At 60.4% G+C, this 26,235-nt stretch overlaps 1 protein-coding gene across 1 annotated transcript in view; it reads right to left on the reverse strand.

The window, feature by feature from the left end:
• Positions 1–420: 420 nt before the first annotated feature.
• The window catches only part of NTRK1 (neurotrophic receptor tyrosine kinase 1), a 28,996-nt gene continuing 3,181 nt past the window's right edge, over positions 421–26,235 (reverse strand). The window contains exons 2-17 of the mRNA XM_065420077.1: positions 19,584–19,658; positions 18,972–19,043; positions 16,836–16,904; positions 15,718–15,872; positions 14,631–14,779; positions 13,200–13,326; positions 11,666–11,995; positions 10,903–10,920; positions 10,155–10,213; positions 9,103–9,205; positions 7,971–8,117; positions 7,149–7,279; positions 6,194–6,366; positions 3,634–3,874; positions 1,801–1,959; positions 421–606 (exon numbers count right to left, since the gene is read on the reverse strand). Coding sequence (XP_065276149.1) covers positions 421–606; positions 1,801–1,959; positions 3,634–3,874; positions 6,194–6,366; positions 7,149–7,279; positions 7,971–8,117; positions 9,103–9,205; positions 10,155–10,213; positions 10,903–10,920; positions 11,666–11,995; positions 13,200–13,326; positions 14,631–14,779; positions 15,718–15,872; positions 16,836–16,904; positions 18,972–19,043; positions 19,584–19,658 — 2,194 coding nt within the window. The remainder of the gene's footprint in view (positions 607–1,800; positions 1,960–3,633; positions 3,875–6,193; positions 6,367–7,148; positions 7,280–7,970; positions 8,118–9,102; positions 9,206–10,154; positions 10,214–10,902; positions 10,921–11,665; positions 11,996–13,199; positions 13,327–14,630; positions 14,780–15,717; positions 15,873–16,835; positions 16,905–18,971; positions 19,044–19,583; positions 19,659–26,235) is intronic.

A 26,235-nucleotide genomic window follows, 5' to 3' on the forward strand; every position in this document is an offset into this window, starting at 1 on the left:
GTCCTCCATCTGTCCCTTTAGCATCCGTCTGTCCATCTGTCTTCGGCGGGTGAGGAGGCTTCTGGAGGCTGAATTGAGGGCAGCATGCGCCCTCCCGCCACCGCTCTCGGGGGGCAAAGGGCAGCAGCCTGGGCCGCCAGCCAGAGCTGGAAAGAGGCCGAAGGGAGCGACTTTCGTATGAGGTTGACAGGTCTTGGGGAACTCGGTCCCATCCCGACGCCCCTGGCTGAGGGAACAGTCCCGCCGAGGCCAGAGACGGGGAACCTCTCTGTGGTTCCATCACCTCTGACCCCAGGATGGGGGTGGGATCCTGGCCGATGCGTCGATGGGGCGAGGGGCAGGCGAGGAGGTAGGAGGAGGATCCCGGTGGGGTCGTCCTGAAGGAAGAGCCGGTTTCCTTCCCCGTCTCCATCCCCGTCCTTAGCCCAGGACGTCCAGGTAGACGGGAGGGGTCTTGACCAGGGCCTGAAGCCGGCTGTGAATCTCCTTAATGTTCTGCCTCTGCTGGGGTTCCCGCTGCCAGCAGCCCTGCATGATGTCGTACACCTCCGAGGGGCAGGTTCGGGGCCGCTCCAGCTCCCGGCCCTGTGTGATGCACTCGATGGCCTGCGGAGAAGCAGAAGAGGAGATGAAATGTCCGGGTTTCAACCCCGCAATGACTAGCCCTGAGCGGAGGACACGGCCGACGCGCTCTCTCTGCCCAGGACGGAGCTTAGCTACACCCTTCCAGCTGGGGGCATGGGACGGTGCTGGGGGTAAGACACAGGAAGGGGAGTCAGGACTCCCGGGTCCTTTCCCAGCTCTGCTGCTGAGTCCCTTGTCACTTCGCCGCTCTGTGCCTCGGTTTCCCCATCTATAAATTGGTAATGACCCCCTCCCTGCCCAATTCCAACCGGCCCTTAGCTGTTCTGATCTGGGGGCCATGGGAGGGGGTCATCGACATGAAACCAAGAGACACTGGGCTCCCGCTCCCCAGAATTCCCCTGGGCTCAGCAGAAGGGAGGGAAAGAGCCATCAATCTGCTCCGGGGGACTCCCCGTCTGCTCTGGGAAACATTAGACCAAGGGATGGGCAAGGAAGCTCTTAGGTCACGCAGTGAGTTTGTTAGGGGCAGGTCAGGTTTCACCCCAGGCCGGCAAATTGAATCAGATCTTTCATGCTTTGGAGAACTGAAATATCTTCCACCCCCATGAGCCCTAGAGCCAGGCTGGCCCCTCCCTCCTCAGCCCTGGCCATCCCAGAGAGCGAGACCGGCTGGGCCCTGTTAGAGGCGGAGGGTGTTTTGCCCATCCCTGGCATCTCGTCGTGTGAAGATCCTGCAAACTGATCCCCACCCGGCGAGTGTTCTTAGCCCCGATGGACGCAGGGGACAGAAGCTGAGAACACACGAGCTAGTGGAAGAGCTGGGGAGAGGACCCTGGAGTCCTGAGTCCCAGTCCCTTCCTCGGGCCCCCAGACCGCACAATGGAACCCAGGCGTCCTGACTCCTGTTCCGCCTCCTCCCAGAGCTGTCGACAGAACCCAGGAGTCACAACTCCCAGTTCCCGGCTGTAACCTCTAGACTGCACGGCCACACGAGGGACAGCATGCTACAAGCATCTGCTTTAAGCCATGGGGGAGGGGATCCTAAATGGGGTCCCCCCTTATTTTTTAGCCCATCTCCTTTCCCCCTAGCTGACTTCTTGACCATTAGAGAACCAGCAGCTCAAAGACCCTGCTCCCTGGAACTAACCCAACCGTTCTCCCCGACCCCAATCCCGGCGCTGCCACCCACCCCACGCTCGCCGAGCCACTCTTCACCTCAGTGTTGGACAGCTGGTACCAGGGCTGCTTCCCGTAGGTGAAGATCTCCCAGAGAACCACCCCAAAGCTCCAGATGTCACTTTCGGCGGTGAACTTCCTGTAGAGGATGCTCTCCGGGGGCATCCAGCGGATGGGCAGCATGGTGCGTCCGCCCACCTGCCAGAGAGACCAGGCAAGGATGGGTTAGCCAGATGGGTGGGGAGGAGGGCGGAGTCAAAATATTGCAAGAAAGAAAGAAAAAAAATGAGAAAAGAAAGAGAAGGAAGGAAGTAATTTGAAAAAGCCAAAGAAAGATGAGAGACAATGAGATGAGAAAGAAAAAGGTTTGAGAGAAAATTAAAAAGAAAAGAAAAAGTCAGGAGAGAAAAGATGAGAGAAAAATGAAAAAGAGGAAAGAAAGAGAAGGAAGAATATAAAAGAAGGAAAAAGTGGGAGAAGAAAGAAAAGAAAAAACCAAGAAGGAAGAAAGACAGAGGGAAGGAGCAGAATGGAATGAAAAAAAGAGAGAGAAGAGAGATGAAAGGGGCGGGGCTGGATTCTCCATTTGCTCACACCAGCGTGAGCCCAGAGTCACTCCTGATTTACACCGGCAGAACAGAATTGGGCCCAGAAACGGGCTCATTTCATACCATCTCTCTCTCTCTCCCCCCTTTATTTAACCCTTTCACAACAGCCCGTCGGGGGCCCCTCCCCGCTCCTGGCAGCGCTGCCTTTCCACTTGCTAAGTGCTCTGCGCTCCCTTTTCCATCGCAGGCCCCATTAAATATGCATAGGGGGCTGAGGTGGGGCAGGAGCTAAAAGGGAAAATTGGAAGAGGCCCCTCAGAGCCCCCTGCCTGTCACAGAGGCCGATCCCAGCAGAGCTCTCGAGGAGATGGAGATGGATGGGTCTCCGTAGCCAGCAGAGCCCTCCGGCCGGCCGGCCATGTGGCTTGCGATGCGTTTGCTCCGAGAAGTGTCACTCTTCCAGTGCATTGGCTACCCCGGGGCAGCCAGCGACTGACGCTGCGCTTTCGAGCAATGGGGGAAGAGTGGGCTGGGGTCTTCGAGGGAAGCATTGTCTCTACATAGGAGGAGCAATTCCTCCACTGGCACTGAATGCAGCCTCACGGACCTGGGCAGAGGGGTGCTTGGGAAACGGGGGGCAAAGAATTGGCTGATGGGATCCCTAACGGGGTTCAAACACAGGACCTCCAAAGCATAGATTTCTACCAGAGTAACTCTGATAGCTGGCAGCAGTAGTAGGCTATTATCCTTTATATGGCCCAATCACTGAATTCCATTAGCTGGCAGCATTAGGCTGTCATCTATACAGACCAGCCACTGAACTCCATTAGCTGGCAGTAATTGTAGGCTGTTATCCTCTATATGGACCAGCCCTGAGCTCCACTAGCTGGCAGCAGCAGTAGGCTGTTATAAGTGTCAGTGGAGGGATGAGACACGGATGTTGACAGTGAGTTATGAGGCAACTTGCGTTTTCTCCCCAGTGTTGAGGCCTGAGCCTTCACCCCAAACCTGATGGGGCCTAATCGGAAGGGAGACAGGCGCTGAGGAGGGTGGGCAGAGGAGGTGCTGGGAGGTTACAACGGGGGTAGGCATTTGGAGACCAGGGACATGGCCACCCTAGTCAAGGGAGGGACAGACACAGCATGAGCCAAGCTGTCTGAGAGCACCGCGCCGGCCCAGGCCAGTAGCATCTGCTCCTGCTGTGCCCACGCTGGTGCCGCTGGAAAGGCCCTGATTGACTCCGTCAGGCTATGGATCGGGCCCTGGGCAGGCGTGGCAGCAGAATCAGGCCGTTTCCCCGCCCCTCCCGACCCAGGGAACTCACCCGGTAGTAGTCCGTGCTGTAGATGTCCCGGGACATGCCGAAGTCCCCGATCTTCACCACCAGGCTGCGGCCCACCAGGCAGTTGCGCGTGGCCAGGTCGCGGTGGACGAAGTGGAGCGAGGCCAGGTAGACCATGCCCGAGGCGATCTGGGTGGCGATCTGCAACATCTGGCTCAGGGTCAGCTGCCCAAACGACTGGCCGTTCCCATTATCCAGGATCTTGGCATCTGGCCCGTGGGACCTGAGCAGGGCAAGGGCGGGCTGCAGTGAGGCCGGGCTCAGAGCGGACCCGAACTGACCCGATACTTCAGACTCTGACTCCGGATCGCTCTAGGCTGCGGCAAAAGTGCAAGCCGGCCTGGGTGCGGCCAGACCGAGGTGCCACCAATGCCCGAGGCCCAGGCACCAGCAGGCAACTGACTAGGAGGGACATGCCCAGGTGATCCCATCAGGCGATCCACGCCCTACGCAGCAGAGGAAGGGGAACCCCCCTCTGCCCCCCAAGAGTCCTGCCAATATGACCTGGGGGGAAAATTCCTTCCCGAGGGCAGGTGTGAGAGTGTGTACGCTTGAGGGTGTGTGTGTGTGTTGATGTGCGCATTGGCGTTTCTATGAATATCTCCATGCGAGTGTGTGTAAAGGGGAGAGGGTTATGGGGGGAGGTGTTTGGGCGGGGGGGGGTGAGGATGTGGGGCTAGCCCAACTCCCTGCCCCCCCCAAAGCCTGTGGGGCTGGGGTTTGAGGTGCAGACCCGGCCGGCGGACGGGGGGATGCTTTCCCCCTCACCCAGCCAGGTGCCCGCACGCACGGGGCCCGTTTGATGCCAAGTGCTAATGACAGCCTGGGCGAGGAGGCCGGGGACAGGCCCGCGCGGCTCCGGGGAAGTAAAACCATTAATGCCAAGTCCCATAACAATAATCATCAAAGGCAGGTCTCAGAGCTCATCCCATGGACACTAAGCGATGCCGCTGGCAGCGCCCCGTCTAGTGCCAATACCTCGGGGGCCAATCGAAAAGTCTCTGCTTATTTCAGCTGATGGCCAATCTCCCTCTATTTCAGCCTCTCAGACAGCTAATCTAATCAATATTGCAAGGAGGCCGCATTAGCAGGGCCGGCTGTCTGAGCTGCCGTGGTAATGGAGCAGTGGGGGGGTGGGGGGGGAATCCAAGGCAGGGATCGCCATAACGGGGCGAATAATCCCGAGTCACGGCCGGGCAGGGCTGGGGGGAAGCCTGGAGAAGTGTGTGCTAGTGTCGGTGTGGCGCTCGGCGTGTCACTAAGGGTCGAGTGCATGTGTGGTGCAGGCTGACGTGCATGTGTTGTGATGCCATAGTTGGCACCTTGGCCCCTGGATGGCCCTGTCGCCCCTGAGGCTCCCAGCTGGGGGTCACCAAACAGCCCCCTAACTGGGAGCTGGCGTGTGTGTGTGCATGTGTGTGTGTGTGGGGGGGGGTGACAGTGTATTATTTAAAGGGCGGGTGGGGCATGTGTCCCCCACCCCATGGCGGGCTGTCAGGGCTGTCCCTCCACTTTGGCCTGTGTCACCCCCGGCGACCAGGCCTAGCGAGGGGATTGCAGCAGGGGTGTTATTTAGCTGCCACCCACCCCACTCTTATCTCTGCGGGGGCCCCCCCATTCTCCCCAGGGCTGTCTCCGGGACCACCCCTCACCCCAGTCCTCTGGATGGCACCCCTCCTTCCATCCCATGGCAACAGCTGCCCCCCCAACCCCTGAAAATGCTTCAGTGAGCCCTAGCGCCTGGGCAGGGGCCCTGCCACACTGCAGCCGGTTGGGAGAAGGACCCTCGCATTTATCAGCGGTTCCTTCATGCTGCAAAAGAGGCAGAGCTGGCCCAGGAGGGCATCGCAGAGGGGGCCAGTCTGCGTTTGCCATGGCCTCCGCTCCCCACCCCTCCCTGGCTTCTGCCTCCCGTCACCTTGCCACCCCCATTCTCCACGGCTGCCCCACATCCCGGCTCCCCCCACAGCTTCATCCACCCTCCTGCATCTTCAGACCCACCGTCTCATTTCAGGCCCCATTTATCCCCCATCTGCATCTCAGCCGACCCGGCGGGCCACGTCTCTCCGCGCTCCATCAGCCAGCTCCACCCTCACCCCTGCTTCTCTCCCCAGCCTGGGCGCAAGCTCCTTCCCCCTCGCAGCCTGGGTCGCCCCCCTGGTGCCACCCCAGCAATTCCTGAATCCTGGGTGAAAACCACCTCTCACAACTGACCCTTTGTTCCTCTGCCTCCCTCTGGCGTTGGAGCGCCACGGGGCACCTTGTTCACCGCGTGTGGGGCTGGCACAATGGCCTTTTGGGGCGCCACCCTGCATGCAGGGGCCGTGCCAGAGGGGGGCCAAGGGCGAGGAGGGGTGTGCTGGGGGGCAGCTGAAGGACACCGTACTCTGGCTATTTTGGGCTGCTGGATGGTACCTCAGGCCAGAGGTAAGTTAGAGCAGCCCCGCTGGCTGCTCTAATCTATGCTGGGGGCCGAAGCAGCACAGAGCCACCCCACCCCATCCCATCCCCTGCCCCATGCTGGCTGCCGGCCAGGCCCCACCTGAGAAATCGGTTGAGGTCTCCGTGCTTCATGTACTCGAAGACCATGACGAGGGACTCGCCATCCGTGCACACCCCATAGAACCGGACGATGTGCTCGTGCTGCAGCACCGTCAGCAGCTCCGCTTCCCGCTGGAAATCCAGCCGGGCGCTCTCCGTCGCCTCCTTCAGGGCCTGCGGGGAGGGAGACGGGCCCAGAGAGGGCAGGGTGAGCACCGGGGCTGCAGTCCCCAGGGGCATGGCAGTGGCTGAGCTTCCTGCTTCTGCTCACGCTGGGCAAGTCATTTCATCTTTCTGGGCCCCAGTCCCCATGTGTGACACAGGGAACAAACCCACCCAGTTAGACTGATAACGATTCAGGGCAGGGACTTTCTCTCCCCTGGCGTCTGCGCAGTGCCTGGCACAACAGGGCCCTGATCTCAGCGGGGCAGGGACTTTCTCTCCCTTAGTGTCCGTGCAGCGCCTGACATAACGGGGCCCTGTGCTGCGGTACTGCAGCCCTCCCAAAGCTGCCTCTGGCTCCGTCCCCGCTAACTGCCAGGAGGATTGAGCAGGCCAGTCGCCGTTCATGTGGGACTGTGTCCCCAGCACAGCTGGGAAAGAACCCGGGCCGTTTGGGTCTCACCCAGAGCTAGAACCATAGGGGCAAGCTTGGATCTGATCTCCAAAGGGATCTAGACTGGGCCCCCATTCAATACATTGGCGTGCGGCTATACACTCACCAGTGCCCCCTACTGGATGGAATCAGAACTCCTCAAAAGTGTGTCATATGACCTATACTGCTGACAGCAAATGGGGATTCTCCCATAGCTCAGGTGGATCTGGGTTCCAGTCCCACCCTGCCTGTTGCGAGTGGCTGCCACTTGCAGCACATTGACAGCCGCGAAGCTCCCAGGCGGGTTTTGAGATCCCCCCACCCCAGTGGAGGCTTCCCATGGAGAAGGAGACGGGGTTACCTTGACAGCCACAAGCATCTTCTCCTGCTCGGGGTTGAGATTGTAGCACTCGGCCAGGAAGACCTTCCCAAAGGCCCCTTCCCCCAGCTCCCACTTCAGCACGATGTCCCTGCGCTTGATGTGATGGACGCCTGCAAGGAACAAGGACTGAGCAAAGCACCCGGCGTCACCCCCACGCACCCCGGAGGGGAGGTGCGGAGCTAGGCGGGGAGCGGTTGTCTCTCAGGGGCGGGGATCTGGATGGGAAGAGGGCCAGGGAGACAGGGCAGGCTGGGGTGGGGGCTGAATTTGGAGAAAGGGGGAACCGGGGGCTCCAGTCAGGAGAAGGAGGAGAGAAGCCAGAGGGATCTGGCTGCATGAAAGGTGGGGTGGGGCCTGGGGCTCTTCCGGGGAGAGGAGTGAGGGATTCTGGAGGGGCCAAGAAGGAGGTCCAGGTGGGAGGGGCCAAGGGATCCAGGTGGGAGGGAGCAGATGAGAACCCCTTGCCCCTTTCCTTTGCTTTTGCTCCCCCACAGCCTGTCCAGGACTCCCCGTCAACACCCCGACCCATGGTCAACCAGGGATGGACGTGCGTTGCCGTGGGTGCACCTTTCCCCTGCTAAGAACCCAGATGGGCCCCACGCATGGGGCAGGGAGTGCCAGTAAGTCCCCGTGTCACTGCACCCACTTACACCCCTGTGTACCCACGTCCATTCCAGCCCCTCCACCTCTGGGACCTGCCCTGCCCCTCCTTAACCCTCTGGGAGCCCCCCCTTAACCCACCCCGGAACCCACCTGCCCCTCCGGACCCGCCCTGCGCCCCCCCCCCCCCAGGGCCCTTACACGTGTCGCAGAAGTACTGCGGGTTCTCAATGAAGTTGGTTTTCAGCCCCTCCAGCTTGCTCTCGGCTGAGGACTGGGGGCTGCTGCCCAGGTTCATGAAGTGCAAGGACATGGCCAGGTCGTCATCCTGGGCCAGCACGGCCGCCCCTGCATGGGACGGGGGAGAGATGTCAGGCTCCAGCAGCCCCCCACCACCACCACCACTGCCACCGCTGGGGGGGCCGACAGCGGGGAGCAGTGAGCAGAGCCCGTAGCTTTGCAGTAATTACCGAGGGGGCTGTCCCTGATGCCCCCCCACACACACACACACCCCAGGCATCTTCATCAAAGATCCAGCAGTGGGGCCGGGAGATCTGATGGCTCCAAGCCCAACGGGGCACAGACAGGGGTGGGGAGGGCCGGGCACTGGGGTGCTAAAATCCCGCTCCTCCTGAGCTGCTGAAAGCAGATGCCCGTCAATGCTCGGGAGCCCTGGAATCGCAGGTGGGGGGGCCCTCCTGGCTCCAGCCCAGGGGAAGGTGAAAACCTCCCAGCCAGCCTCTCCTTGGGTCCCCCGAGCCTACCTTTGGGGAGCCCTCTGCAAAGTGAGTGAGGGTCACTCCGTGGCAGCCTCTGACCCCGCTTTAGCCCTGCAGGGGAATTTATCCCGGCCCTGGTCCAGGGAGCGACAGGGGAAGGCAAAGCTCCCAGCACTGTTCTGGGCATAGGTTAGAGCAGCCTCGGCTGTTGAAACACCTAGTGTAGACGGGGATCCCCTGGGTTTGCTCTCGACTACCCCAGTTGAGGACCTGGCCTGACTCACACTAAGACGAGCAGGACCAAATCCATGCTGTGGGGCCTGAGCTGCATAGAGGGGCCCATGGGAAGGGATCTCAGCTCGCCTAGCGTATAGTGCAGGAACCCGCATTTGGTCTGAGAATCCAACACGCACCACACAGCCCTGTGCCTGGTGTGGTAACAAGCTCAGTAAGGGCCCTGTGGCCGATCCACTTCGGGGATAACAGCCTACTACTGCTACCACTTAGCGGAGTTACTCCTTCAGCTCAAGCGGCAAAGGCCTGTGCTGCCAGCGCCGACGTTCACAGCGTCGGTGAGCCAGGAGGAGGGGGTTGCAGCGGCGACGGGGACTTACGGTTAATGCCGAACTTGGAATGCCGCCCGCATTTGTTGAGCACGATCAGCATGATGGAGAGGAAGAGGCACGCGAAGACAGCCAGCGCCACCGCCACGGAGACCTGGAGAGAGGGAGGAGACGCAGCTCAGTCCACAGGGCCGGAGGGCGATCCGGGCTTGACTTCGGACCCAGACTCCTGGTGCCCGAGGGCTGGGATCCCGGGGCACGAACTGGCCCATTGCAGAGGTAAAGGCCCAGCTGCCATTTATGGGGGCCCCCCCATCAACCTCGGGGGAGGTTGGATCCAGGGCTTTGGTCAAGGCTCTTCTCTGACGCAAAATCATTATGGCCACCAGCAGGGCGGAGAACATGCCATGTGGTATAACCCACTGAAGTCCTCTGCCCTGCCCAGCAGCTGCCACATGAGGGCCTCAGAGCCCTTGATATTATTAACTAAGCCTCGCAAGCCACCTGGAAGGTGAGTCAATGTCACAAGACCCATTTCTCAGAGTGGGAAACTGAGGCACAGAGAGGGGAAGTGACTTGCCCAAGCTCATCCAGGGTATTGATAGCCAAGGTCAGAAGAGAACCCAGGAGTCCTGGCTCCCAGCCCCCACTGCTCTAAGCACTAGAAATGCTGCCTCCCTTTTAAGTGGGGGAAAATGCACTAACATCACAACATGAAACGACAGGGAGAGCCAACGTTATGTAGAGGTCACAGCGCAGGCCCGGGCGTCAGGACTCCTGGGTTCTGCTCCGAGCTCGGGGAAGGGAGTGGGATCTAGTGGTGCGAGCAGAGGGCTAGGAGTCAAGATCCCTAACCTGCTATAAGTCACTTCGTCTCTCTGTGCCTCAGTTTCCCCACCTGTGAAGTGGGGGCAAAGATACTGACCCACCTCATAGGGGGCTGTATTGGTTCATGTTTGCCAAGTGCAGTGAGCTCCTTCCAGAAAGGTGCAATAGACCCTACAGTTATGTGTGCCCCATCCTCATGCGGCAACAAAGGCAGGAATATTCTTGGTGACCTCTGTCCCGCCCCCGTCCCCCAAATCCACTTTCCCAGGGCTCACCCCAAACGTGTGCTCCTCTGACGTTTCCACCGGCCCATCCAGCGTGCTGTTCCCCTTGCCTGCAGCAGGGAGAAAGGCAGCAGCGTTAGCTCAGAGACAGAAGCAAGCTGCAGAATTCAGGGCTGGATCTCAAAGTTTCCAGGGTTTTTATTTTGGGGGATCAGTGATGAGTCTGGGTTTGGAGTGGGGCTAGTAGCAAAATTTGGGGGTTCTGCTGTTAAGCACCCCTTTTGGGGGCAGGGATACGGGGTATGGGTCCCACAGAACCCCCCAAAGACCCATCCTCTCTCCTGTGCAACGCTGGAGGATGCTCTGCAAGATTCCTGCTTCCACTTGACCCACGGAGCCAGATCACAGGGCCAACCAGTGCCCTAGCCACACACCCCTCAGTGCACCTGGCTGCTGCAGAACCTCCCAGGTGCATCCAGGTAAGACCCCCCAGGTTATGCCCTGAAGATCCTGTCAGTTTCACCGGAAGGCAGCCCTGGCATGGAGGACAAGCTACCCAAGGCCCTGGTTGCATGAATTCAGCCTCTCACACCACAGATCCTCCGGCTTCTCCTCCCGAAGGAGGGGTTGGTAACGGGGCAAGGGGAAGGGTCTGGAGCAGGCGGGTGGGATGCAGTCCTGCGGGGTGTGCAGGGTTCAGCATGCTCCCACCACCCAGGGTAGACGGAGCCACTCAGGAGCCTCGCAAAGTTCAAGCAGGGGGACAAAGAGAAGCAGCCACCACCTAGGAAATACTCACCCACCGGAGGCAGCGACACTGCAGCCGCGGGCAAACGGGGAGGAAAAGCATCATTACTCTCTGTACAGCATCAGCACCAGCTCCCTGGACCCCTGCCCTGGCCACCCCACCCTCTGCCCTAAGTGGGCCACACCCAGCGCCGGCAGCCCCGCAGCCTGGATCCAATCCAGATCAGAGTACCCCTCCGCTGACTTTTTGCTCAGCCCAAACCCAGGGCCTGAATGTCCTTCCACTCTGGTGTAAATCCAGAGTGATGCCCAATGGAGCGACTCTGGTGCAAAACCGGTGTGAGCAGGAGACTAAACACGGACTCGTTGGTGCGAAGCGAGTGCCGGGTGGAGCGGGGGCATTTCACACCCACGTGGCACCGGTGCAATTGGCTGCTCCAGGGATGGGCCAGATTTGGCCCCTCTAGCTTCAGTCTCGACCCATCTCGACGAATAACCTTCAAGATCTTTTATGGAGCCGTGTGGAGGGCAAGAGCAACCCCGTAATCGAGTATTATTATTAGGGCAACCCCGTAATCGAGTATTATTATTAGGGGCATTGCTAGAGCGTGGAGGAGATCAAGGCCCCGTCGTGCCGGCCACGGCACAGACACGGTCTGAAATGGGTGGGAGGGGAAACTGAGGCACCTCTACCCACCCTAAGCAATTCCTCCCCATCCTCAGTGCTCGCCCGAGGGTGGGTCCCGTGGTGGGGAAGGCTCTGTTCCCAGCCCAGCAGGGTTATTAGGACCCGGGGTGGGGGAGGGGAGCCATACCAACAATTGGCTCCTCGGGGTTGAAGCTGAAGGGGTTGTCCATGAAGCGTCCCGGGACGGTGCGGGCATCAGCGCCCAGCAGGTTGCGGGCCAGCAGGGTGTAGTTCCCGTTGTTGACGTGCGTGGGCCGGTTGAGCTGCAGGCAGCCGTGCGCCACGGTGGAGTTGTGTTCGTACTCCACGATCTTGGTGCGGATGTACTGCCCTTCCACCAGGGCGGAGCCGTTGAACAGCCACCGGAGGGCCGGAGGCGGGTTGCCGTCCACCGAGAAGGGGATGCACCAGTAGTGCTGGGGAATGGCTTCCTGCAGGTCCAGGATCACGGCGGGGACTGCAGGGAGAGAAGACAAACAGGGGTTCAGGCCGGCGCGTTGCCCCAGGGACCAACGGCGGGCTTCGGACCCAGGGCCCGAAGGCAGCGGGCACAGTCACTAAGCCACCCGCATGCCCGCCGGGGTTACGGTTTCCTAAAGGGGAGCTGGGAACGACCCTCCCAGATTGGTGCTAGAGGGGCTCCGGCTAGCAGCATGGATATTCCATCTCGGGCTCCCAAGCCCCCCTGAGCCGGGGCGAGAACAGCCAACCTGCTAATTTCTGTGCACTAGCCCGAGCCTCGCTAGCACAAGCCCACCTGCCTGGGCTGGGCAGCTCACACGAGCCAGACGCAAAGCCTCTGCAGGGAGCAACCAGCTGGCCTCCCTACCACGCAGGATTAGAACCTGTGACCTGTAGCTCCAAAGCACAAACCACTAGCACTTAAGCTAAAGGAGCCCTCTCCTGCCCCCGATCTCTTACAGCCACTGTGGGTAACCACAAAAGTGTAGTGCGCACGCACACACAAACACACACACTCTCTCTCGTTCTCTGAGATTTTCAACGCCGCCTAAGGGATTTAGACGCATCCCGATCCCGTAGACGATGCTGAAGACCTCAGCCGGAGTTTACAGCCTCCGCCTTGCAATCTACGTGTGCCTCGTGCGGTGGCGTGGAAGGAAAGAGCTGCTGGGTCTGAGTCCCCCTGGCCCCATTGCTCTCGGGATGGAGCCCCAGAAACTGACCTGGCTGCCGGGAAAACTGGCTTCTCAGCCGAGAACAGAGCAAACGTCTCGCTCTTAGGTTCAACCGTTATGGTCACATCTGAGCCCTGCCCCAATCTGGGTTGTACTTTCCTCACAGCACCCCTGCGAGGCAGAGCTATCAGCTCCATGTCAACCATGGGAAACTGAGGCACAGAGCGACGAAGGGGTGATGGCAGCCCGCGCGGACGAAGCTTTGATTTAGCCACATCGAACAACAATAGCTGGGAAGCTACGGCAGCGTCATAGCCAGTGTTCCTGGAGCTAGCTAGATCCAAACGACCTCAGGTACGTCTCCACCGGCTGCAGTGCAGACAGACCCTAAGTGACTTGCCCAAGGTCGCTCCGGGAGTCTGTGGCAGAGTACAGACTCGAACCCAGGTCTCCCTCGCCACCGGGCCATCCTCGCTCTCGTAAACCCTGCCTCCAGCTGCCCAGCCAGATCCGCATGCCGCTTACAAGTGACATTCAGCTGCACAGCTTCCTCGCTGGGGCCTGCCTCGTTCTCCGCCCAGCAGGTGACGTCTTTTCGGTTAAAGCGGGAGGAAACGTTGAAGATCTGCAGGGTGATTTCCGAGTCCGACATCTGCAGGGACAGAGAGAGAGAGAGAGCTCAGCCTGCTAGGACACCAGCACTGTGACGCACTCTGATCTGTAGCCCCCTGCACGGAGGGGCCATTCAAAAGCTCATGCCCCAACAGGGAAAAGCCTGAACTATGGGAGAATCTCCACTCGCTGCCACCAGTATAGGGACTTGGACACTCTGCTGTGTTATTCTGACCCCAGCCTGCAGAGGGCAAGGGCAGCAAAGTGAACTGGGTGCAAATATCCCTCTTTCTGCAGGATTTAGGCCAATCGCTTGTACTAAACACCCCGTGGCCTGGTCTACCTCATAAAAAAGACAAGGCAGCAGGGTCTAGTGGTTGGAGAATCGGCCTGGGGCTCAGGACACTTGGGGTCTGTTCACTGCCTGCTGCGTGACCATGAGCAAATCACTCCCCCGCTCTGTGCCGCTGATTCGTCTCCCGCCCCTTGTCTAGTCTGCAACCTCTACAGGACTGGCGCTCTCCTTCACAACATGTACGTACAGCACCCGGCGCAACAGGGCCCTGATCTCGGTCACCGCGTGCTACTGCTATCCTGACACCGCGACTGTGATTTGTGGTGTGCTAGCACCCAAAGGCACGGAGTCAGACCCCAGTGTATTAAGTGTTTGGCACCCTTATAAGTAGAAATGTACCACGGGATCTCACCTCAGCATGCTCCCTGCTGTTCAGTATTTGCAGAGAGGCAGTTTGGGGGATGGGGGTGGTTGGCATACAAAATACCAAGGTCCTACAGTACTTAGCAGGCACCCCCCAGCTAAGGAATCCTTCATTAACAAAGGATAACAATCCCCCATGAGGGAAACTGAGGCACAGAGCAGTCATATAGTCCGTCACTGGCAGGGCCAAGATTAGAAGTCAATCAGTGCAAGGCTCTGCAGCCCATGCTCCTGCCACTACACCTCACTGGTTTGCTGGGTCCGTGGCTTCTAGCCATCGGGCCGTCCTGCTGCGGTGAAGGAGCGCTTCCGTCCTGCAACACAGGGAGCTCAATTGAAATGGGGCTCGGCTTCAGGCCTCCCGCAGGGGCTCCATGGGGCGCCCCAGGGCTCTGGGGCCATGAGTGGTGGATATTTTTTAAGTGCAACTTTCTTCCTTGAAAAATGTGGAGGTTTTTTTTTCTTTTTTAAAATTTTCTCCCCTAAAATCGGAAATTTTAGATGAAAAAAAATCAATCACAATTTTCCCTGGGCCGTGGACAGAGTTTTCAACCAGCCCCAGCAGGGACCCGGGGCTGGCCGCTGTCCCTCTGAGCCCCAAACCATAGCGACCGTATTGTCTTTGCCTTGGTGATGACGGTGGGCTCGGGTCCCACGTCGGGTACGATCCAGTGCCCGTGTGCCCGCGGCTTGCCCGTGAAGTGGCACGTTAGGTTCACGCTCTCGCCCTGCTGCACCAGCACGTCCTGGTACTCGATCCAGATCGATGGCGGGTCTGCCAAAGAGAGGGGAGGAGAACAGGACATTGGCTCTGCTCTGACCCCCAGGCCAGACCCTTGGAGAATCCAGCCCGGGGGTCACTGAGCCTGGTGTCTGCTGGGACAGAGCCCTGCGGGTTCGGCCAGCGCTGTGCTCATGGGGTGCCTTGAATTAACGAACCCCAAAGCACCACACTGGGCTCCAGAGGGGACCCTGGGGCCTGCCCCTGCAGAAACTCGACTCGCTCTCCATGACCCCAGCAGGTCGCTTGATTTCCCCTCACTTCTGGGACCCCTGACGAGATCAGGGCCCCGGGTGGGGAGGGGAAGCGCCATCAGCAGCTAGCTAGCCGGGCAAGAAGGGAGAGCAGGCCGGGTCCTCGGCCGGAGTCAGCTGGCACCACACAGGGGACAGGCTGAGACACATCCTGGCCGCGATGCCCGTGCCTCTGCTCTCTGGGCATCATGAGGAGACAGCGCCAGGCGTCTCAGCCACGCCAGGAGCCTGGACGGGGGGGGATCCTAAGCCAGGCCCTCCGCTGCTGTCCTTTGGCTTCCTCTTTCTCTGCTCTCCCTGTCACACATCCAAGCCAACACCAAACCCACATGGATTCTGCCTGCTGCCTCCCCCAGTACTACCCTATGGGAACACTCCCCTTTCCCCCCCATACCGCCCCATGGGAATGCCCCGCTGTGCCCCCCAGTACTGCCCCACCGAAACGCGCTGCTGCCCCCCTACATACACCTGTGCCCCAGTATCGCCCTGTTGTCTCCAGATTTACCCTGGTGCAAACAAGGTGCAGAATCGGCGTGAGGCACAGCGGACCCCAAGTCCCCATGGGGTGCGCATGGGGCGCAGCCAGTGCACAAGAGGCTGCGTGTTCCCCTGCACGGCAGCCTGCCCCGCTCACACGCCCAGCCCCACCCTGCTCCACTTCCCCCGGCAGAGACCTACCGCAGTCCTTGATGTGTAGGTCCTCCAGGGGGATTTCCTCTCTCTCCTGCCAGCAGCTCAGGGACTGGTTCCCCAAGTCGGCCCGGCCGCTCCCCTGCCACAGCTGCAGCCAGCGGATCCCACAGGAGCACAGGAAGGGGTTCCCCACGAGGACCCTGGGCGGGGGAGAGGGATGGGAGGCAGGTCAGGTGGAACAAGGGAGGGGGATGCTAAGGGCTCTGTGTCAGAGCTGGGGAAAATTTGGGTCCCGCTGGATCTTGGTGAGGCGACAAAGCTCTCACCCCTGAGCCGACCCCATCCCTGGACTCCACGTCCAGGCAGTCTGGGATCGAGAGGGTACAATGGGAACTGAGCTCATTTGGCTCCAGAACAGGCAGAGTCAGCAGGGGACAGGGACCCTCAAAACATTCAGCCAAATGGGCCAACGCGGGGCTGTCAAACCCAGGAAGAGAACCCCTGGTCTAGAGCGAGTGGAACAGTTTGAGGGGCAAGAGAGTTCACTTCACCTAACATAGAACCCGCACGGTCATGGCCTTCTAGAGCAGATCTGGAAACCGGCTCCTAGAACACGAGCCTAGAACTGAACTGGAAAGAGGGTCCTAGAAGAGGTCTAGAACCGATCTGGAAATGGGCTTCTGGAACAGCAGGCTAGGACTGAATTAGGAAAGGGTTTCTAGTCGAGCTCTAGAACAGGCATGGAAACCTGCTCCTAGAACACGAGTCTAGAACTGAACTGGAAAGAGGGTCCTAGAAGAGTTCTGGAGCAGGTTCAGAAGAGCGCAGCACCCCCGGATTGAAACAGAAACCGGTCTGTGGACTCAGTGTTGGACAGAGTCCCGGCGCAGTCACTAACTCACAGCCACACCCAGATCGCCCTGTCCCTAGGCTTGGGAAGGAAGAACGGATCCAGAGCAGTTGTTAGCAAGTGGCACCTGCGTACACCAGTTCTGGGGTTGGCCCACCCACGACAATGGCCCCCCACCTTTGGGAAGGGGCTCGATGCTCCAGCTGGTGTCAATCCGGAGTGACTCCGGTGCAGTGACCCTGGGGCACCAGGCTCTGAGTGTTTCCCTGGCAGGCGATGGTTTGGGGAAAGGCCCCCGTCCGGGTTTACTTACAGTTCCTGCAGGGCCAGGGGGTGGAACGTCTGCCAGGAGATCAACTGCAGGTAGTTGGAGGAGAGGTTCCTGCTGGCAGGAAGAGAGACCCCCACTGAGCTGGGGGGCCAGGTCTCCCTGCTGCGACACGGAGAAAGCCGTGTTCCTCCTCAGGCTGCACTGAACTGGCCTAAGCCTGCCTGGTGGAGAGCGTCCTCCAGCTCCCACTGAGCTTACGGCAGCTCACGGGTGGTTGGAAAGACCCCGTCCACCCTGACTGGGCTATTCCCTTCCCCCAGCCCGGTTAGAAATATCCCCCCCGCCCTCGGCGGAGACAATTCCACAACCTCCGGGCGCTCAGCCCTACCCATCTATCCGGCACCGCCAGGGCATTGTAACCACAGTGGCTGCGCTTCGCACAATTGCTATGGTATTTATCCCCCCAAGGGCAGGAGGGAAACTGAGGCCCAGAGGCACTAAGTGACCTTGGCCAAGGTCACCCGGGGAGTTAGAGGCAGAGAAAGGGACCGAATGCAGGTCCGCACCCTTTCTCTCTGAGCCCAACTGCTCCAAATGATCACCTCTGGTGACCCCCCCCCCCCCCGCAGCTCTTCGGGGCAGGGCCTGTGGGAGCGCTGGAGAGCCCCAGTCCTGGAGCAGGGCCCCGTGGCGCAAGACGCTGTACAGACACGCAGTGAAGACAGGGTCCCTGATTCAAAGAGTTGATAAGAGACGAGAGAAGGTGGTGGGGAGAGACAGAGCACAAGGAAAGAAGCCGACAAGGCAGGGCACCATGACGGGCCGTGAGCAGCACCAGCTCACCGGCTGCCTAATTGTTGTGGTGCCTTTTGTGGCTATCACGCCAAAAAGCCGTTTGAAGAAGGTGTCTAACTCACTTAGGCACTTTGTAAATCCCCCCCCAAGTTGCCCCTCTGCGTTCCTAAGCGCCTAAATGCCTTGGTCACCCCAGGCCTCTGTACTGGGCACAATCACTTTCACCAGGGAGCGGAAAGTGCTGCCGTTCGGAGCTGGGGGCACCGGAGAGGTGCATTATGGGAGCAAAGCATTGGCTGTCCCCCAAAGCAGGGCCTTGTGGGCGGAGAGGGGTGAATCCGGGCCCCTCCATCAAGCGTTGGGGAGAGAACGTGTCTGTCCTCCCCGCCAAGTTAACCCCCACCTTGGGATCCGGGGGAGCCCCCCCGCACTGCGGCCGACACCTCTGCTCTGCCCCAGTGTCGTGCTATTGATCCAAACCCTTCAATCCAAGGGGAGGATCAAAACAGCTGTAAGCACCCGGAGGGAGGGGAGGGGACGCCTTCCCGGGGGAGGTGGGAAGGGATGGGGGGGGGGTTTGAGGAGTGATGCCTGTCCTGGGAATGGGGGCGGGCGGGGGGTTTGCTGCATGCACATGGACGAGGGACAGGGACTCCCACCCCAACGCAGTCGCTCGGGGGCAGCGCGGCTTCCCCATGGGGTGAGCTGGGAACAGGCCTCCCTCCTGCTCAGATCAATGATTTCTCACTCAGCAGCAAGGCTCTGCGGCCCAGGTCACCCCCCTCCTCAGGGCTCCGCTCCCCCCGTCCCTGTGCCCCAGCTGCCAGGGGATCGAGTTCGGCTGCTCACGTCGATTTCAGTCGGAGAGACAGCTGTGCCCGATCAATCCCCCTGGCCTCTAGGCAGGGGGAACAAAGCCACCCAGCAGGGGGAGGAGTTAGACCGTGCCTGAAACTGATGGATGGATGGATGGATGGATGGATGGATAGATAGACAGACGTGTATTAGCTGGTGAAGCCGGGAGCTGGCTAACGTGGCAGCCTGGCCCATTCGGGAGGGCCCAATCCAAGATTTAGGAGACCTGAGTTCTAGTCCCACCACTGGTCTGCTGGGTGACCTTGGGCAAGTCACATCCCTTCTTTGTGCCTCAGTTTCCCCTCCCACCTTTTGTCTCTTTCGACCGCAAGCACTTCAGTGTGGGGACTGTCTCTCACGGTGCGTATGTACAGCGCCTGGCGCAGCAGGGACCCATCTCAATACAGCTACGGGTTGCCCTTTGCCCTGAAAAGACAGGGTCCCCCTTCACTGGGGAAAAGGCAGGCCCCACGGGGAAGCACTGGCACGGAGCGACGCGACGGGGGCCCTGCAGGGGGCGCTACTCACAAATGGGTCAGCTTGGGGTTGGCGCGGAAAGCGTCGGCGGCGATGTACTGCAGCCCGGAGGCGGCGATGGTGCTGGAAGGGAAGAGCAAAGAGACGTCGCGAATTTCCAGGTGCTGAGGGCCGAGGTCACGGCAACCCTCGCGCCCGCGGGGTTATGCCAGGGCTGAACTTGGCCCAGCAGCTTTTCTTCTGAGCCGCAGCCCAACTCCCACCCCCCACGCCCCCGCAATGCCTTGTCTGCACCATTCCGGTGTGGGTGTGAACGCTCCCCCGCCGGGCTTCCCCTGCCTGGTTCTCTGATTCCCCCAGGCAGCCCAGCACGGATTAGAGCAGCCTTCAGGTTGCTCTAAGTGACACCAAAGTCTGGAAAGTGCAAAGGGGAGAGTTAAAGCTACCTTAAGTCCCCATATCCCTGCCCCAAGGCCCATCCCAGGGGCCCCCTCAGCTGAAGTGGGGTTTGGAGAGGGTGAGAGGCAGTGGAGATTTCATGGGGAGCTCCGTGTACCTCCAGCCCTGTCCTTGATAATGGGGGGCTTTGCCCCCCCCATACACCCCTTGCATGCCCCCCCATCCCACCCACCCCCAAGCACGTGCAAGGCTGGCGCTACTCACAGGTTCTTCAGCTCCCGCAGGGACTTGGTGTCGGCCTGAGTCAAGCTCGTCACGTCCTTCTGGTTCTCGATGATCCTGCAGGGGAGACACAGCCAAGCGCGGGGCCTGTCAGTCCCCCAGGGCCTTTCTCCTGCCCCGCAAAGCCAGGCTCTCTCCCCCCACCGGGATGAGCGTCAGCCGACTCCAATCCTGCCCTGTCCTGAGGGGGCACCGGGGCTGAGAGAGTGGGGAAGGGGGAGGTTTTAGCGCCTGGCCAAGGAGGCCCGGGGCGATGGGAAGGGAGACGGGGGGTTTGTGGGGCTGTCAAATTCCGAGGGGAGCAAACAACTTCTTAAAGCAAGTTTCTGCTCAGAACAAGGGGGGGGCTGTTCCGCCGGCTGGAGGGTCTCATCCCTCTTCCCCACCCCCCACTCCGAAGCTCTGTCCCCCCCTTGCCATTATCCCCAGGGGCAATGGGGCTGTCGCTCACTGGGCAGCCCATGCCAGGGCCGTGGGGCGGCGTTGGCAGAGAGCCTGAGGGAGGCAGCCAGGAAGAGAGGCTGTCGACAGAGCCGTGGGTGCACGGCGAAAGCCGACATCTCAGGGACTCCTGCGCCGGGCGGCCCCATCCCGGAGTCACCGCTGCAAAGAGCCGCCGAGCCCTCACTCTGGGGCGCGTCCTGTCTAGTGGCCTACGCAGCCCCCCTGCTTTCATGGCAGCCCCTGGGGGCAATGGGGCAGCGTGGCCTATTGAATAGTGCACACGACTGTGACTCGAGAGACTTCAGTTTGTTCCCAACTCTGCTCCTGGGTGACCTTGGGCAAGTCACTTCCTGCCTCTGTGCCTCAGTTTCCCCACCTGTACAGTGGTGATGATGACCCTGACTTCCTTTGCAAAGAGCCAGGGATTGTCATTAAAGGGGCAAAATGAATGTATCTGGAGGCAGGGAAGGATCATTAGCCCCACTTTATAGATGGGGAAACCGAGGCACACCACGATTACAGGCCAGATAGACAGGTGCTCTCAGCGCCCATGATCAGGGCTTGATTTCCCAGGGCTCAGCTCCCTTCAGGCCAGATTGTGGGGTATCCTGGAGTCGAGATCAGGGCCCTGCACTGGTAGATGCTGCTCAGACACAGTGAAGTGCTCCCCGGCTGGGACGAGTACAGCGGGATTTTCAGGCCGCGCTCTGCGGACAATCGGCCCAAGGTCACGCAGGGAGCAGTGTCAGAGCCAGGCCTGGAGCCCGGATCTCCTGAGTCCAAACACGCGGCTGGACGCACCAGCCAACCCATGGCGCGTGGCGGCAGGGCCGGAGCAGACACGCTTCCCATTAACCCCAAAGTGGCTCCCGTGGGACAGCCGGGGATCAGACCTGGGCTGCTCATGCAAGCCAGAGCCGAAGAGCCCCAGCTGACGCCAGATGCTACGTAAATTTCCCCAGCTCGGTTTAGCCAACGCTGCGGTCCTGGCCCATAGAACACCCTGCTAGTCCAGCTCCCCCCCGCCCCCTGCCCTGCAGGGCTAACGACACTCCTCAACCCTGACCCCTACAGCTCTGCCAAAGCCCCTCAACCCCGATCTGCAGCCCCCCAGCTGCTCCAGCCTTGGACTCCCCACGCAGGCCCCTCCACTCAATCCCCTAAAGCAAATTCCAGGAGCCCCCTGGAGGCTGCTTTTATTACTGCACCTCCTTGACCCCCCCCACCCCAACTTCCCACTCATGTTCAGGACCAAAATGGCCTTGAATTTTAGGGGCGGCTGTTTCTGGGGACCCCCGTGGGGCCCAATCCGCAGAGGGGCTCAGCTGCAGGGCCTGGCCCCCGTGGGAACCAGCTGGAGACAACTGAGGTAGGAGGCAAACTTATTGACCACTATTGACCCTAGTGACCTCTAGGGGTGGGGGTGGGGGTGGGCCCCCCCATGGCAATTTCTAGGGGTGTCAGGGGGGAAGGGAGGAAAGAGGGTTGATTTGGGGGGGGAAGGAGATAAGTTTCCAATGTATTTTAAGGTCCTGATCCTGTTCCCGTTGAAATTAATGGCCAAGTGTCCGACTGGGCTCAGAGCACAGACTGCCCCCCCTATACAGACACCCCCCCCCCGCACAGTCCACGGGGCATTTCACCAGCTCCGGCCCCGATCCCACAAGCTGCATCCTGCCTGCAGGTAGAGACCCCAGCACAAACCCCCATCACAGACTCATAGAATCCCAGGAGGTCATCTAGTCCAACCCCCTGCTCAAAGCAGGACCAATCCCCATCAAAACCAGACCCATACCCCTGGGCCAACCTGCCAGATCCCCCAGGACCTCACCCCACCCCTCACGCGATCAGGTCCCCGCCTCGCGGCGACCCTGCTAGGCGACGGCGGATCAGGCCCGGGCGCACCTGGCAGGATCGGGACCCCTTGCACCAGTGATGAAGGGGAAGGGGGGATGCCCAGAGAGTGACCGAGATGGGACAATGTGATGGATCCCTAGGGGCAGGGTCCCTTTAAGCCCACCGGCCCCAGCCAGGACGGTGATGGATGGGCGTCAGGGCGGGGGACGGATGGTGAAACACGTCTTGCCTGCGGCGCTTTATGCTCTTGGGCTGATTCGGGGTCAAACCCAGCCCCCTGGGGTCCCCAAACAGAGCAGCCAGTGGCCTGCACAGCTCCCCCTTCAGCGTGTCGAGGGGACGGAAAACAGTGCCACGCGCCTCGGGGTATCCACAAGGAGGGAGAGCTCCCCTCCCTCCTCCTCTGTCCATGGGGCTCATCCCCTATGCTGGAGGGCCCCCCCACACTCCATGGTGTGTCACTTTCCCTAGTCTGGGGAATCCGATTGCGGCTGAGACCCCCCCAAACTCATTGCATGTGGGCACCGATCACTGAGCAGCCGGTAACAAGGTCAGGTTGGCTCAGACCCCCCTGTCCCCCAGCCGTAGCTGGGTCCTGGATCAGGGGCTCAGTGTTACGAGGATGAAAAGAGGGGTTTGCTCTCCAGAGCACCTATTGCTGGCACTGAACCCCCGTCAATCCCATCCCCCGCGACCCGTCAGCCCACGTGCCAGCAATCCGCTTCCCTGCACCGCACCCGGGGGCCTGGCAGCCCAGCAACCAGCCAGCCGTGCAGCGCAGGCAAACAGCAGCTGGCACGCTGCAGCAAATCCAGCCGCACATCTCGCCTGCAGCGTGGGCTGGGCTCCCATCCCCAGCTCCAAAAGTCCACGCCTGAGCTGAAGGAGAATCCCCATCAGCTCTTAGCATTACAGAGACAATGACACACAGGGGAGCAGTGCTGATTCTAGTGGCGCATGCACAGACAGGCAGACCCCAGCCAGGGCACCATCACATCAGCACGAGGGCTACAGACTATTCCTCCTGCCTGTCTGCACCCCACGCCAGCCCCCCACGAATCGAAGGGGCATGGACCAGCAATCGCCACTGCCCCCAGAGGGGTGATGTCAGTCCCCATCGCTCTGCCGGGACCCCTTCCCGATGGCACAGGCCCTGTTCTCCTGTTCCTGCCGAGAGGGCGGGGGCTGAACACACGTGCCTGTTAAGGGGGCGCCAGAGGAAGGGCAGTCTAGGGGATGGGCAGATTGGCCTGGGGGCAACGCTGTATCCCCCTCGTGAACCCCACCCCAGGGCTCCGGGTCAGGCCCACAGGCTGACACACGGTGTTACTTTACGCACGCTACATCCGTGGAACGCAGGGAGCGGCTGAGAGCACCGGCTAGAGCCAGGCATAACGGGGCAGGTGCCAAGCTCTGCCAGTGCCCCTCGATCCCGACCCGCAGCCCCCTGCTACCCCAGCCCTGGGCTCCTCCAACTCACATTTACAAAGATCAAGGAGCAGGTAGAGCAGGAAACTGGGGCTTGACCCACTTTTGGGCGCCACGTATTCTGGGCCCTGCCAGGCCCCTGGGGTCACTCGGAGCAGCCTCTAGGCTGCTCTAACTCTCACTCTGCTCCTCATGGCCCCTGGGGGGCAGAGAATACCCACAGTGCAGTGCGCTGCAGCCATGGCCCCGATCCACCCCCTCTGCCAGGGATTTGGGGGGGGGGCTGCAGGGCCCTTCTGCCAGGTTCACCCCTGCTGGGAGGCCCCTTGTGCACGGGGGGGTGGGAGGGATTCCCAGGGGACTGTTTTCCCCTTTCTTTAAGGGCCCTTGATGCTGCTAGAGCACCCTAGGGAGCCTGGGTGTCACTGAGAACCAGGCCCCCATCCCAGCTCCTCCCCCACCCCTGAGCTCCCAGCACCCGGCCGCTCCAGCCCTAAATTCAGCCTCCTACAGCAGCCGCAGTCCCTACAGCCAGGCTGCGGCAGGGTCGTTAGCGAGGGGCAATGGCCCTCCCCCCCTCCCCCCCCTCCCCCACAGCGGCAGGAGCTGAGAGCCGCGGGGCCTGATTTACAGCCCCAGCTCCCTTTGGCCATCAAGGGGCCTTATTTCATCATTATCACCCGCTCTCCTGCTGCTTGATGTCACCATCTCCGCAGCGACCCATGCGAAGCTCCCGGCATCTGTCCCCAGCCGCGGCGCTCAGCCGTTTCCCCACTGGGGTGGGCCAGAGGGGCTCAGCATGCCTGGGTCCTATTCCTGAGTGTTCCCCTCTCCGTGCCTCAGTTTCCCCAGCTGTAAAATAGGGGGGCCATGACACAACCTTTCCTGGGCTTTGAGATCGCTGGGTGGAAGCCACTGAAGGCTGTTCCCAGGGCTGGATTCCACCCCGCCCCAGGGAGCTTTGCCTTCAAGAGCGACTCTAGTTACTGACTCGTGATTTCCCGACGCGTTTCCCCCGCCCCCCGAGTCAGGGGACGTCGCGTGGTTACAAAAATGGCTCCCCGCCCCGCTCCCTGCAAAGAGTGGCTGGACGTCGCGTGAGTCCCACACACGGCCGGGGGCGGCGAAGGGGGAAGGAAGACGAGACCCGGAGAACGGGAGACCTGCGGGGTTTTTGCCCTTGGGACCTTGCTCTGATCGAAACAATCTAAATCCTGCAATCGCCGCCTTAGCCATCTCACGGGCCTGCCGGCCCAGTAAGCCATGCCGCTCCCCGCAGGCCGCAGCCTAATTCCCGGCTGTCCCACACAAGCCCTGAGACCCAGAAAGGCCCCGTCTTTCCTCCACTAACTCCAGTCCCTGAGATGGAATCAAGCCACTGGGGCTGCTGAATTAGAAGCATAGTCCTGCCGGGAAGGGGTCTGGGCTGGCTGGCTGGGCCGAGCTCCCATGCTGGGTCCATTCCACTCTCCAGGGCCTGGTAGAGCCGAGGGGGACGGAAAACTACTGACCAAGAGAGCCTGGCACAGGGATCCGAGGGAGGGGAGAATTTCTCGTGACTTGCACATCTGGGAGACGAAGCAAGAGAAACATTTTCAAAACCTCTGACGACTGTCCCCCTTTCAGGCGGCTGATCTGTCTCACGGACCGCCAGGTTTCACCTCACTTAAAAACGACTTGCTTACAAAATCAGCCCTAAAAATACAGCCGTGTCACAGCTCACTGTGACTGACAAATTGCTGACGTTCTCCTTTTTACCATGTAACTGTAAGATAAATCCATTGGAATATAAATATTGTACTTGCATTTCAGGGTATAATACACAGAGCAGTCTAAACAAGTCATTGTCTGTATGAAATTTTAGTTGGTACTGACTTTGCTAGGGCTTTTTATGTAGCCTGTTGTAAAACTAGGCAAATATCTAGATGAGCTGATGTACCCCCGGAAGACCTCTGCGTACCCCCTGGGGTACATGTACCCCTGGCTGAGAACCACTGGTGTAGACATAGCTTTGAAGATCCAGGCCTTTGGAACACATCCTAAGTCACTTAGCTAAGGTGCCCCTCGCATCGCTGTAACAATTAGCGTTTGTTATTATGGGAATTTGTTTCTGATCGATACAAGATCCATAAAAGGATCGAGGTCTATTCTGACCACCCAATGGTCAGAACTTAAATGCCATTCCACCGCCTCAGCCCTTCCTCGCCCCACTCCCATATCACACACCACAGCTGATCGGCACAGTCCTCACTAAACCTTCACTCAGCCGGCGTCCAAAGTGCCCCATCGCTGGCACTGCCAGGAACTGCCGCCCACCCCAGCAGTGGGGAAATCTCTCCTCCGTGCAGTGCTCAGTGCTCTGGCTTAGCTGCCAGCACAGGGAGAGACTGCTTGATTTCCACGGGGGCTTCTTCCCAAGGGCTTAAATTGAAGCAGGAGCGCTGGGGGGCGGGAGGGTCCACCACGAATGAGCTGGGAGCAGGAACGGCTGGGGGAGACTCCCTGGCCTGGAGGTCAGACTGGCTGACTCGCATGGACCCTTCTAGGACAAGCCAGAACTGGGGGGGGGGGGGCGGGATGTTGGGGGCGGGGGATTTGCAGGCAGGACTCCCCCCCTGAAACCGACCCCCAGTGGCACGGCGGGGCCCCAGGAGCGCTGCACTGCGTGGCTTCAGCCAGGCTCTTTGTGGAGGGGAACACAAAGGAAATGCCCAGAGAGTCACCGGCTGCAAACTAGATGGTGCGCCACAAACCGCCACCACAGCCCCGGGGAGCCAGGCAGCCTCGCCCCGGCCGCACGGGCACATGGCATTGCAGGCCCAACTGCTGACATATGCCCCCCTGTGGCGGGATTGGACAAGGTGCAGATAAATGCAGGGTCCACAGCTGGAAGGGTCCGGCAGAG

The sequence above is a fragment of the Emys orbicularis genome, chromosome 20, assembly GCF_028017835.1.
Source record: "Emys orbicularis isolate rEmyOrb1 chromosome 20, rEmyOrb1.hap1, whole genome shotgun sequence".
Lineage (NCBI taxonomy): Eukaryota > Metazoa > Chordata > Testudines > Emydidae > Emys > Emys orbicularis.